Source organism: Ranitomeya variabilis, chromosome 4, assembly GCF_051348905.1.
Source record: "Ranitomeya variabilis isolate aRanVar5 chromosome 4, aRanVar5.hap1, whole genome shotgun sequence".
NCBI classification, from domain to species: domain Eukaryota; kingdom Metazoa; phylum Chordata; class Amphibia; order Anura; family Dendrobatidae; genus Ranitomeya; species Ranitomeya variabilis.
Genome location: NC_135235.1, coordinates 52017679 through 52030679, shown reverse-complemented (window position 1 = coordinate 52030679; position 13001 = coordinate 52017679). Strand labels below are relative to the sequence as shown.

The window sequence follows — 13001 nt, the reverse complement described above, 5'->3', positions numbered from 1 at the left end:
CGAATAGAGAGAGAGACCCCTAGCCCTCACTACGACCATTTTACAGCACCAAAGTTCGGGTCCTCATTAATTTGGACTCAGGTTCAAGTTTGGGTAGAGTTCTGGTACCCGAACCAAACTTCGGACTAAAGTTTGGTCGAACTCGACCATCTACGGGTCTTAGTAATAAGCAAACAAATCTTAAAGGAACACTGTAAAAAATAGCGAATACACTATGTTATGCCTATAACATGACCTGAGTGGGAAGAGCCTGACACCTGAATAATAAAACACACGGAGGAAATCATGCCCAGCCCCATAATATTCTAATTCAGGAACATGACAGTGGACTTGGAGTTCTCTAAAATAAGCAAAAAATTATTTAAAAGAGATTAACCGTAGCTTGTGCATGTGGACTTGGTCTATATGTTCACAGAAGCCTTTGTAGGTTTATTTTTTTTTTTAATTTTGCAGTTTTCTACCATAGTTATGAATTAATAAATCAAGAACCTGGGTGGTGGCGTATCCTCCGTTAGCATTTTGTTGGGAATGTAACCAGCGGACAGCCGGCACTGCTGCACCCAGGTCACTTTCGGTTGGGTCTACACCAGACACCATTGCCAACACAACGTATGCTGTAATCTCCACATTCGCAGAGTTTGGATTAGACCAAAAAGGATCATCTTGAGGGATCTCAGGATTTGTGGACCAGTGTGTCTTGTCATCTGAAACATTGAACAAACCAACGTATATGCTGTGTTTCTTTCCCGTTAGACTAAAACAGTTTTCCATGGTTTCAGTGTAATTACCTTTCTTTATGGCCACTTGATCCAGCTGCTCTAAAAGTTGTGTCCTTTTCTCTACGTCGCCCATTAGGGTGTAGGTGTACGCACATTGTGCCTTAGTGTAGGTGGAGCTCTCCGGTTGAGTGCAGCTCTCCAGACATTGCTTCGCTTTCTCTATTATTTCATCCTGTGGAAGTTCACATCAGATATTGGGCAACATGTTGAGTGAGAATGATGCTGGTTGGAAAAGTATGAGACTGTTGTCCAACCAATTTAATGTCTCTTTAATGTGTCTGTATTTATACTTTTGCTCCATATAGGATCTTTTCAGTTTACTGCTTTTTCCTCTTTTCTTAAAATAAGAATCCCATTATAATAGGAAATTATATGACCAAATCTAGAATTTAATTCTGGATATGTGGTTGAAGTGAATACGGTAAGTTGATGGCGGTATATACGTGCTAATAAATGCATACTGTTGTAACCAAACATCTGAAGTGAAAGGGTTAAATTGGGATTAAAACCCATTTTCAAACACTCCATTAATAAATCAACTCCTCCTCCATTGACATTTTTATCCTCTTAATATATTGCAGTCATAATATTATACAGCACTGTGTACTTACAATTGCTCATTTTACCTTTTTACCCAGCTAATTCTTCTCTTTTCTATTAGGTCAATGACATCAAGTGATAAACAACTGACTAGCTGAATTCTTATAAGCTCTATGTAGAATCCCTGTATGATTCATATGTCACTGCAACAGTCCCTGGCCGGGAGAGGAGAGAAAAGATGAGTCAAGAGTTGAAGAAGGGAATGAAAAATGTAGGGAGAAGAGACTTCATGTTTCTACATAGAGCAGAGAAAAGAGAAGAACTATGTGGGTAGAAAGGGAAAATGAGCAATTGTAAGTACACAGTGCTATATATTATGATGACTGCAATATTTTAAGGGGATACAAACCTTGATGGGAGGAGGAGAGCTTCTTTAAGGAATTCTGATCATTTATAAAATCCTATTCTTTTAAGCGGAGTGGATGGTCGCTACAAAGAGCATCTTTACTTTGGAGAACCTGACATCTCAATGCATTAAAACCCACTGATCATGGTTGCTTCATTTTTCCTGTGGTGTTGCTGTATGGGGATTCGGCCCTTGCTGCTGAGCTCATGCACAGATTACATCTCATTGAAGCGGGCTCATACACTCCGTGATCTGCTTATCATTGAGGGAGCATCTAACACAAAAGAATTGGTCTAAAAAAGCAGACCAGAACATGGCATATACTGTATGAGAGATCATGGACACTAACTAGAGGTGACCAAATTTATTCAAGCGAAATTGAATTCTGCAAGAATCCGTATTCTCGATAACATGGATTCTTCATAATTCACTGACCACCATATTGCTGAAAACTAGTGGACTGGTAAAAGGCTAAGCAACCAAACAAAATACTCACCATTTTGCTCACCTCTTTGGCCAACTCAACTGCTTGCAATCCTCTGTGGGTCTTTGTCGTCTCTTCCTACTGCCGCCGCACACTGAAGGTGCAACCTTACAACGCACATGCAAAGGGACAACTTGGGCCTGGTCATGGCCGTTGTCCTGGTCTAGCATGAAGAGGCCCATGACGTCTCTGTGCATACATGTCAGTAGGTCACGACGTCACTTGGTCATGCCTGGAATTTTTGTCCTAATGTCAAGAATGGTTCCAGTGCACGATAATGGTGAGAACAGGCACCAAGGACAGTACGGGGGGACAGTGAGCTACAGAGGTGGTCAGAGAGGTGAGCGGTAAGGTGAGTATTAGTTGTTTTGTTTTGTATATCTTACATTTATTCAAGATCGCAAAGCACAATAAGGGACATTTTATTTATGGAAAAAATAATGAATTGAGAATCAATTTTCCTGGTAAAATCTGCCTGATTTGGCTAATTGGAATCTCGTCAGATCATCTAGTCTCTAACACTTACGTATTGTGGATCTTTTGCTTCCATGAAGGTTGAAGTAACAAATGCGGTGAGTGAGATATGACTGTCCACTCCTCCCTGAAGACAAGGGTCATAGACAAGGGGGAAAAAGTCATATTTAGAAACAAATAAAAATCATCATCCCGCTAGTTAATTAATATTACGCCATAATCTATGGTACTATGGAGCCATAAGCCGCTCTTACCTGAAGCTCCTTGTGAATTATTCGGCCTACATTTTGGAAGCAGCCATCTTCTTGCTGCAGACCTTTCAGCCAGATAAGAGCTTCTGTAATGTGTATGTCATCTATATAGATAAATTTCTGAGCCGAAATAAAATTAAGTACTACAAATGCTGTCAACCTGAAATAAGAAAAATACGAAAGGATGAGGAACATTGAGCAAACAATAATAACCCAGCAGATATCCCCTAGCACTCTTGGGCCCCCATTCATCACTGTCTTTGCGCCTTTTTTCTTGAGTAGAAATTGTTCTAAGGGCAGGGTCACACAACTGTTTTCTCTTCATCCAAGAAAAATGGTCCAATTATACTGATCACACTCTGATCACACTCTGATCGGAGTGGGATCTGTTTTTCTCAGAGGTAGAGAGGAAAAAATAAGTTTCTCCACCTATTTCATTTGGTCAGTGAAAATTGGATGCCATCCGAGTGCGGGTCCGATTTTCTCCACAGACCCATAGGCATGTATTACCGATTTTAATCCGACACTGAGATCAAAATCGGACATGTCACCGATGTTTTCCTCGATCCGAGTAAAAAATCGGACATCTGAACAACCCCATAGAATAACATGAATACGAGTGCTATTCAGCAAAACCACAATTTAAATGGCCATGAGCACGAGCCATAGAAGTAACTTTTATCTTTGCGTCTTATTTGCTTTGTGCTTTTTTATCTTAACTTTACTTGGTTTTGTCTTTTTTTTTTTTTTACACTGTGGCCGTGGCTTTGGCTATTCAGATATTTTAGCCTAATTCAACATTTGCAACTTTTTGAAATGTCGGAAATTTTTTTAAATAAGAAAGGTAACCGATACTGCAGTACTAAAAAGAGGACAAATACCATTGAAGAAATGGGTCCTCTGGCTACTTGGGCTCCAAATTGTCATTTGTGGGTTTTTTTGTGACTTTTTTCTTGTCTTGTTGGTATTCACTGCCTTTTTTTGTGCCAAATTTTTACAAGTTGTGTACATGTGCTGATGAATTTGTGCAAAATCAAAACCGATTTTTTTTTAACAAAAAAATTGTAAAATTGTAAATGCAGCGCCCCAGAGTCCTGGTCGTTGCAGTACTGTGGCTCCGCCACTAAGGGGAGCCATGGTGCGTTCGATGGCACTGAAGGAGTTCCACCAATCAGGTATCACAGACACCAATATGTTTCACAGCTGGGCCTCCGGGGGGAGCTAAGGGTGCTATTCATTAGGCCACTCCCCACCATAGTGGGTAAACTGGGGGTCAGGCAGGAAGTTAGTGAAGAAAGCTGACTGGATCGAACGAAGCAACACCTAGTGAGAGAGGGTGTTGTGGAGGAAGAGACAGTAGGGTCTCTGCCAGGGGTGGGATCCTGGCAGAGGCTTGGCATTGAGAGAACGTAACGGGACCGTGCCTGCTCAGGATAGCGGCGGTGCCCTAGGAAGGGATTGGAAGCGAGATAGATTGTGCTGAGTGAGAAACGAAATCAAGCAGAAGGAGAAATACCAGCAGGGGTTTTGTTGAAAGAGGCAGCACCTTGCTGAGGCGCATTACCGGTGGCCGGAACGCCGAGGGAGTGGAATAATATACAGCTTTAAGCCATACTCCAAACAGCGGCAGGACAGTCAGTCTCAGGCGGGCTGTCTACCACATATCACCTATGAAGTCTTGGGGGGCAATTGCGGGAGAGGGGCGTCTCTAGGGTCCCGGAAGAACTCCAGGCCTACCTGACAAACGGGTGCCGTTCTTACTGTAACATCAGGAAGGGATGGAAGATTAGCAGAAGATCAGTTAATCGAGTTGTGAGGGAACTTAAGAAACAGACACAATAGTTGTGGGGTACTTTCCGTAAGCACAGCAGGGAAGGACTACAACACAAAGCGCTAAGAAGGAAGGCACTGATTTCCACCTGTGAGGAGAACTCTGGAAGTGCCATTGGACCGGCCGGACTTGCGCAGCCTGGTGGACCGGATTCTGGACTGAGGACCGAGAGATCTCCAGTAAAGAGGTAAAGAGACTGCGACCTGGTGTCCTCGTTATTTACCGCGACCTGCACCCCACAACTGCACCGCTATACCACCGTTAACAGCACCTATCATTCACTGTACGTCGCCTCCCCACCAGCAGGGTCACGGACCGGGCCTAGCCACCGTGACAACCCCAGAGCAGAGACTCAGAGACCCTGTACCGGGTACCCCTCGGCCCTGCGGCGGTGGGGGCGCTACATAAATAAATGTATAATACCAGCGCTTCTATTTGAAACAGGAGGAGGAAAATCAGTAGATGGGAATCTACACACCTGTCAATCGTGTACTAAAATGGTAGCACAGAAATAAAGTATCCCACTGCGCTAAACTCACCTAGTGGCAGATGACGAAGAACATAAAAAACTGTTTAAAGTACAATATTACTGCAAGCTCTCGCTTTAAACAGTTTTTTATGTTCTTTGTCACCTATCACTAGGCATGTTTAGCGCAGTGGGATACTTCATTTATATTCTTTTCTTTTACTAGCTTTGCACCTTTTTAGTATAGAAAGTCTCATGACCTTGTAAAATGTTATACGTTAGTCTTCAAATCTTCATCTGCGCCAAAATGGCAAAAAAATAATTTACCCAGATTTTGTACATCGGTAAAGTACTGGAGTAATATTGTGGCGTAGTGAAGTTTCAAATAATGAAGACTAAACCATCTGGGAATAAGGAAAACCAAACCCACTTTGTCAAACAAATAAACAGACGAAACCAAGGAAGATTAAAAAGGCACAACTGAAATAATAAATAAGATGCACAAATAAAAGTCGCTATTAGAACCATTTTTGCTGCAGAAAAAAAGGAGCAAGAACACATATGAATCAGGACCTTGGAATATATGTGTTTATATGGATCTCACCATGTGCTTCCAGATGGATCACTGTTCCCAAACGCGCTGTAGGATCCATCCTGACGCTTATAATTCTGTTGATTCTGGTAACCTGGAAAAGAGCGAATAATTTTACTTAGTGTTTAATTGCTGTTTCTGGAATCCAAAGAAATCACTCCATCTATACAGAATGTTGGCGCTATATAAATTATTATTATTATTACAGAACATCTGCATGTTCCATCCGGACAGCTCTTATGTCACGTGATCCATGAGGCCAATCAGTGCTGGCTTCACTCTCTCTTCCTTTGGACATAACTTATTCTCCAGGAGGAAGTGAGAGCTGCGGCTACTCTCTCATTCCACCGGACATCAATTACATCTGCCGGAGAGGAGAGTGAAGCCAATGTTGGCCGCAGGGATCAACTTTGGCTTCACTCTCCTCTCCGGCAGATGTAATTGATGTCTGGGGGGCATGCTGCACTTGCCTCTTAATGAATTGGGCGAGTTTGACATGTGACGTGCGCCTCACCACAAATCTTACTCCAGTCAGGGACCCCCAGTTATCAGATAGTGTATAGGGGACAACTTTCACACTTGAGAATACCCCTTTAAACAGTGGCGGACACTGACAGCTTTGGGCCCCTGTGCAAGAAATGTGTCTGGGCCCCCCTCCCTGCCCAGCATCATACCTCCCAACTTTTGAAGATGGGAAAGAGGGACAAAGCTTGCGGCGCGCAAAGCGCGCCGCGGCAAATTTTAGGCCACGCCTCTGGCCACACCCATTCATAACTAGTCACACCCATATCCACGTCCCAACCACACCCATTTAGCACTGCTGATCACACTTTCATAAAGAATAATTATAAATAAAAAAATATGGCCACACAGTGCTCCATACTGTATAATGGCCACACATGATGCTCCATACTGTATAATGACCGCACATGATGCTCCATACTGTATAATGGCCGCACATGATGCTCCATACTGTATAATGACTGCACTTGATGCTCCATACTGTATAATGACCACACATGATGCTCCATACTGTATAATGACTGCACTTGATGCTCCATACTGTATATTGGCCACACATGATGCTCCATACTGTATAATGACCGCACATGATGCTCCATACTGTATAATGACCGCACATGATGCTCCATACTGTATAATGGCCGCACATGATGCTCCATACTGTATATTGACCGCACATGATGCTCCATACTGTATAATGACTGCACTTGATGCTCCATACTGTATAATGACCGCACATGATGCTCCATACTGTATATTGACCACACATGATGCTCCATACTGTATAATGACCGCACATGATGCTCCATACTGTATAATGACCGCACATGATGCTCCATACTGTATAATGACCGCACATGATGCTCCATACTGTATAATGACCGCACATGATGCTCCATACTGTATAATGGCCGCACATGATGCTCCATACTGTATATTGACCGCACATGATGCTCCATACTGTATAATGACCGCACATGATGCTCCATACTGTATAATGACCGCACATGATGCTCCATACTGTATATTGACCACACATGATGCTCCATACTGTATAATGACCGCACATGATGCTCCATACTGTATAATGACCGCACATGATGCTCCATACTGTATAATGGCCACATATGATGCTCCATACTGTATATTGACCACACATGATGCTCCATACTGTATATTGACCGCACATGATGCTCCATACTGTATATTGACCGCACATGATGCTCCATACTGTATAATGGCCGCGCACTGTACTATGTGCACATATATAGTGTTATATACACTGAGCACTGACCATTATAATATACTATATTATAATGTGAGTTCCTGCAGCCTGGTCAGTGCTCAGTGCACATAGTACAAATATATATCTGATATATAATGTGGGATGTCCTGGAGCCGGGCTCAGGGTCACACAGTGCAGGGTGAGGATCACTGTGACTTATTGCTGCAGCTTCAGCTTACATGCAGATTGGGTGACGCTGGAGCCGAGACCTTATCTGTATGTAAACTTAAGGTGGTGCAATAAATCTCACAGTAGAGAGAGATCCTCTACAGGAAGCAGATAAGAAAGCAGGAGTGAGATGAAGCCCGTCACATACCTCCTGCCCGGGACCCCATGGCTTTCTACTAACTTCATCTCTCCTCTCCGGCGCGCAGGTGACGTCAGATCAGCAGACACACAGGCTCCTGCTGTGTCTGCAATAGGAGGATGCCGGCCGGCACTTGTACACCCGTGCACCGATCTACTGCAGCAGCACAAAGCCGGGCCCCTGTATGTCCCTGCCTGCAAGGGCCCCCTCCACCTCCGGGCCCCGGTGCGGCTGCACCGGTTGAACCGGCGGTAGGTCCGCCCCTGCCTTTAAATGCTAACAGCTGGAGATTTAGATGCATCTGTAATAAATGATAGGGATGACACCACTCACCGACTTCCATATACCCATTTGCCTGTTCCACAATCTCATCGGTCAGTTGCCCTGTGATACTCAAGTACGTCATAGCATATATGACCGGGGCAAGTAAAATCATATTTTGCTCTCCGCAGCCGTGTGGCAGCTTTACAAGATTATTTAGGTTGCTTAGTGGTTTTCCCATGATATCACCTAGAAGAGAGACACAGACTTATTAAACTTCTAAAAATCTCATTCACTTTGCTGGTACTGTGATATGCAGCGAGGTCCATAAAGATTTGGATTGATGTGTATAGTGTGGATAATTTGCATTCTTCACGACGTAATAAATGAAATTTGATTTAACATTCGAGAAGATTTATCAAGATAAGGCCAGGTTTACGCAAATGTATTTTATGATCCGCACAAGGACTACAATACTCAGTCTGGTGGCGGGTCTCCTGATCTGAACATACAGCCTCGTATTTGTTTATGAGGCTTTGGGTTGGGAGACCTGCGGTCAGTCTTGGCACTATGGTCAATATACACATTGTAAAATACGCTTGTGTGAACTTGGCCTAAATTCTTTAAAAGACTGACTATCATAACTTATACTTTTAGAAATTTTCTGCATTTTGCCCTAAGCATGGTCAGGATTCTCTGCCCGGGGTTTGGCTTAAGGCTAGGTTCACATTGCGTTAATGTGTGCACGCTAACGGACAGCGTTGCACGGCGAAAATGTCGCAATTAACGCCGTGCAACGGGTCCGTTAGCGTGCCCATTGACAGCAATGTGAAGTTTCCCTCTAGCGCATCGCAAGCGCGTGCCTTTTTTCGGCTCGCGCTAGCGATGTGCCGTTCCTTTGTAGCGCGCCTCGGACGCTGCTTGCAGCGTCCGCGGAGCGCCCGAGGTCCGTTCCCCGCTCTCGCAGATTGGGGATCTGCGAGAGCGGGGACGTTAACGCGACCCCTAACGCGGCCCCTAAAAAAACATTGCATTAGCGCAATCCGCTAGCGCTAAACGGATTGCCCTAACGCAATGTGAACCTAGCCTAACAGAAAGTTGGCAGGATCTAAAGTGTGACACCAAACGCCAAAAACATGCCAAAATTTTGCCACCATTTTCTAGCACAAAGTAAACCAACTAATGGGTGGTGTAAACTCAGGCTAGACAATGTAAAAATACTCTCAATGTATCATACAGCGTGAACCACTATGATAAATCTGGAGTATTTAAAGACTGTCTAATCTCAAGAGGGGGGGCTGTATGGGGCGCAGCTAAAAGGAAGCCCCCACATGACTGCGTTGCCATGGGGAGCAGGGTAGTAATTTTTTGAAAAGTTAGAATGGGAGGCTCAGGATTGGTGGATAGGAACTGGGGCGGGGAATTCTATGGGATTGGGAGGAGGGGACCTGGGGAAAAGTGCGGGAAAGGGGGTCAGTCAGTCAGAGACAGGCGAAGTGAGTGGACCAGCTGCCGCAGCGTTACTCACCATGGCCACAGTGGACAGCTTGGTCGCTCAGCTTCGCAGGGAGGCGAGATCCAGGAGGGCCGGATGGCTTGAAGAGCAGCTCACTGGGCTGCTAGGAGGCAGTGGCAGCCAGGACAGTGGGAGCCGGGGTAGGAGTTCCAGGAGGTCGAGGCCGCCCGAGAGGCTGTCCCCGGATAACACACCGCGCGGCAGGCGCAGGCCGCGGAGCCCCTCCGGGGACCCTGCGGGGGCTGGGGGACGCGGCGCAGCCACACCGCCCGCCCCCCCTCCGGCAGGAATCCACCCGGCGGCCCTGCCAGCGCAAGACGACGAGGCGCTGCGGGAGCTGGGCAGGCACGGCAGGACGCCGGCGCTACACCGGATGTTATGGCCGCACTTCCGGTTCGGCCTAGCAGGGGGCACGGGAGCGCTGCAGCACCGACATCTTCACTTCAGACCCGCCGGGGAGCTGCTCCAGCGGCGGTGACACCAGGGACGGTGCGCGGGAGGAGCGCAGCAGCGGCAGCAGCTGACAGGAGCCGGGACCCGGGAAGTACTGCGGCGGGTGCACCTGGACCTCTGCCGCATGGTGCACCTGGCTCTGGGACAGGACGGCGCAGCAGGATGGCGGCCAGGCCAGTGGCATCACCGCGGCAAGGAGCAAGTTGTGGACGCACCGCAGGAGCGGCGCACAGAGCGGATGGTTCGGCTGCGGCACTCAGGGGACTTATACAAGCTGCCAGATCCCGGTCCAGCAGGAGGTCGAGGGAACGGTCGCCTTCGCCAGTCTTGGTCCCCCCTGGTGACGTGGAGGCCAGGGGCGCGGGCCTGGGGCAGAGGAGCGGCAGCGACGACTCAGGGAGCGAGCATCATGACGAAAGCGAGCGGCAGGCTTCAGGAGGCACGGCTGGTGGGGACACAGCACCTGCGCAGCCCCGTGAGTATATGTCTAGTCCTTTTCCGGTGGCGGGTGTTTCGGGGTCTGTTGAGCGGAGTGGGGGTGGTGGTGAGGTTCCGGGTATTAGAGAACTTTTGGCGGGTATGTCACAGATCTTGAGAAGATTGGATGGCGGGGTTGTGGATAGTGCCCGAGCGTCGCCCGCTGGGGCTTGGGTGTCGGTTGCCGGTTGTGGAGTTGGGGGTTCGAGCGAGATTGCAAGTTCTGGTGGCGGGCCGCTGTCCTCAGTGGCCGGTGTGTCGGTGTCGGTACAAACCGAAACAGGGAGGGGCGATACCGTCAAGTTAGATGATAGGGCAAAAGGTGAAGTTTTCGTGTGCTTTGAGGGCCCGCTGGGGGCCCATTTGAAGAAGGAGGTGAAGGAAAAGATTTGGAAAGACGAATACGTTGAGATTTTCTCTCTCCTTCCTTTAGAAAAATTTAATTTGGATAAAGGAAAGAAAGATGATAGTAAAAAGGAGGAGGAGGAAAAGAGGCGTTGGCGCCTTATTCCTCAGACATTTGTTAACTGGCAGCAGGCATTTAACATTCTGGCGAGCGTTATAGGGGAGAAAGCCCCAGAGAATTGCTCGGGCCTTTTCTGTTATTTGGAGTCTATTGGTGAAGCGCATCGTACCTATGGGGGCCAGGCTTGGCTGCGATACGATGAACAGTTCAGGCAGCGCAAGGCGGTGAGGCCCGAGATAAGATGGGATCAAAAGGACATTGGATTGTGGTTGAAGGTTATGGCACCGGTGCGTTACGGGCAGTCCTTTAAAGGGGGCGGTGGGGGTAGCAGTCAGCAGTCAGGACAAGGTGGAGGAGGACAGGGGTCACAGGCTAAGAAAAAGACGGGGACATGCTGGCAGTTTAACGACGGCCAGTGTAAGTATGGCGCAACCTGTAAGTTTAAACATGTGTGCTCCCACTGTAGCGGGGCCTCACATGGGGCCGCTAAATGTTTTAAGAAATCACGGGGCAAGCCATCCGTGGGTGGCGGTCAAGGGGGAGACTCCGGTGAGGCTTCAAAAGATGGCCCCCTATCTAAATAGATACCCGGATTCTCTCAAGGCAGAGGTTATTAGAGAAGGTTTGTTTCGGCTAAGCTGGCAAAAGAGGTTGAATTGGGAAGAATGGCGGGGCTGTTTAGTTCGCTGCCTATGGCGGACGTAATTGTCTCCACGCTTGGGGTGGTGCCTAAGAAGGAGGCGAATAAGTTCCGGCTAATTCAGCACCTGTCTTATCCCAAGGGTGCGTCGGTTAATGACGGGATTGCGGAAGAGTTGTGTTCTGTTGTTTACACCTCTTTCGATGTGGCGGTAAAGTGGGTGCGCAGGTACGGGCCCGGGGCCTTATTGGCAAAAACAGACATTGAGTCGGCTTTTCGGCTTCTGCCGGTGCACCCGCAGAGCATTCCTTTGTTAGGTTGTTGTTGGGAAGGGGGTTTTTACTTGGATAGGTGTTTGCCCATGGGATGCTCGATTTCATGTGCATTGTTTGAGACTTTCAGTACCTTTTTGGAATGGGTAGTGAGAGACGTTTCGGCCGTTCCTTCTGTCATCCACTACTTGGATGATTTTTTGTTTGTTGGTCCACAGGATTCTGCGGTGTGTGGTCATCTACTTGCCACCATGGAATGGGTGGCCGGACAGTTTGGTGTTCCTTTGGCGCAGGATAAAACGGAGGGCCCCTGCAAGGTTTTGAGTTTTCTAGGGATTCTCATTGATTCCGAAAAAATGGAATGTAGGTTGCCTGACGATAAATTGCTGTTGCTTAAGCAGGAGGTGGACAGGATCAGTAAATTGCGGAAGGCAACCTTGAAGGAGTTGCAGTCGTTGCTGGGCCGCCTGAATTTTGCTTGCCGTATTATGCCGATGGGCAGGATTTTTTGCCGCAGGCTGTCCAGGGCGACTGCTGGTGTTCGGTCAGCCCATCATTTTATCCGTTTGGGTAGAGAGCATAAGGATGACCTTCTTGTTTGGCAACGTTTTTTGGTAAGCTATAACGGCAGGTCGCTTATTCAGTGGGAGGATGTCAATGCATTTGACTGCGAGATCTACACGGACGCAGCGGGTGGAGTTGGTTATGGTGCCTATTGTGGAGGCAAATGGAGTATGGGTGTGTGGCCTGAAGATTGGAAAAAGAAGGGGCTTAACAAGAATTTGACGTTGTTAGAACTGTTTCCAATTGTGGTGTCTTTGTTTATTTGGGGCGACAATTTTAGGGACCGGCGCGTCCGTTTTCATTGCGATAACTCAAGCGTGGTGTCTGTGATTAACAGCTTATCTTCTTCTTCTCCCCCCGGTAATCAGGCTGGTCAGGGAATTGGTGTTGAAATGCTTGGAGTTGAGTGCATGGA

General features: G+C 47.1%; 1 protein-coding gene across 1 annotated transcript in view; it reads right to left on the bottom strand.

The window, feature by feature from the left end:
• The window catches only part of LOC143769712 (alpha-2-macroglobulin-like protein 1), a 50411-nt gene that overhangs the window by 5395 nt on the left and 32015 nt on the right, over window positions 1–13001 (bottom strand). Inside the window, exons 24-29 of the mRNA XM_077258499.1 lie at window positions 8271–8447; window positions 5836–5917; window positions 2938–3094; window positions 2736–2810; window positions 789–951; window positions 490–704 (exon numbers count right to left, since the gene is read on the bottom strand). Of these exons, the coding sequence (XP_077114614.1) occupies window positions 490–704; window positions 789–951; window positions 2736–2810; window positions 2938–3094; window positions 5836–5917; window positions 8271–8447 (869 nt within the window). The remainder of the gene's footprint in view (window positions 1–489; window positions 705–788; window positions 952–2735; window positions 2811–2937; window positions 3095–5835; window positions 5918–8270; window positions 8448–13001) is intronic.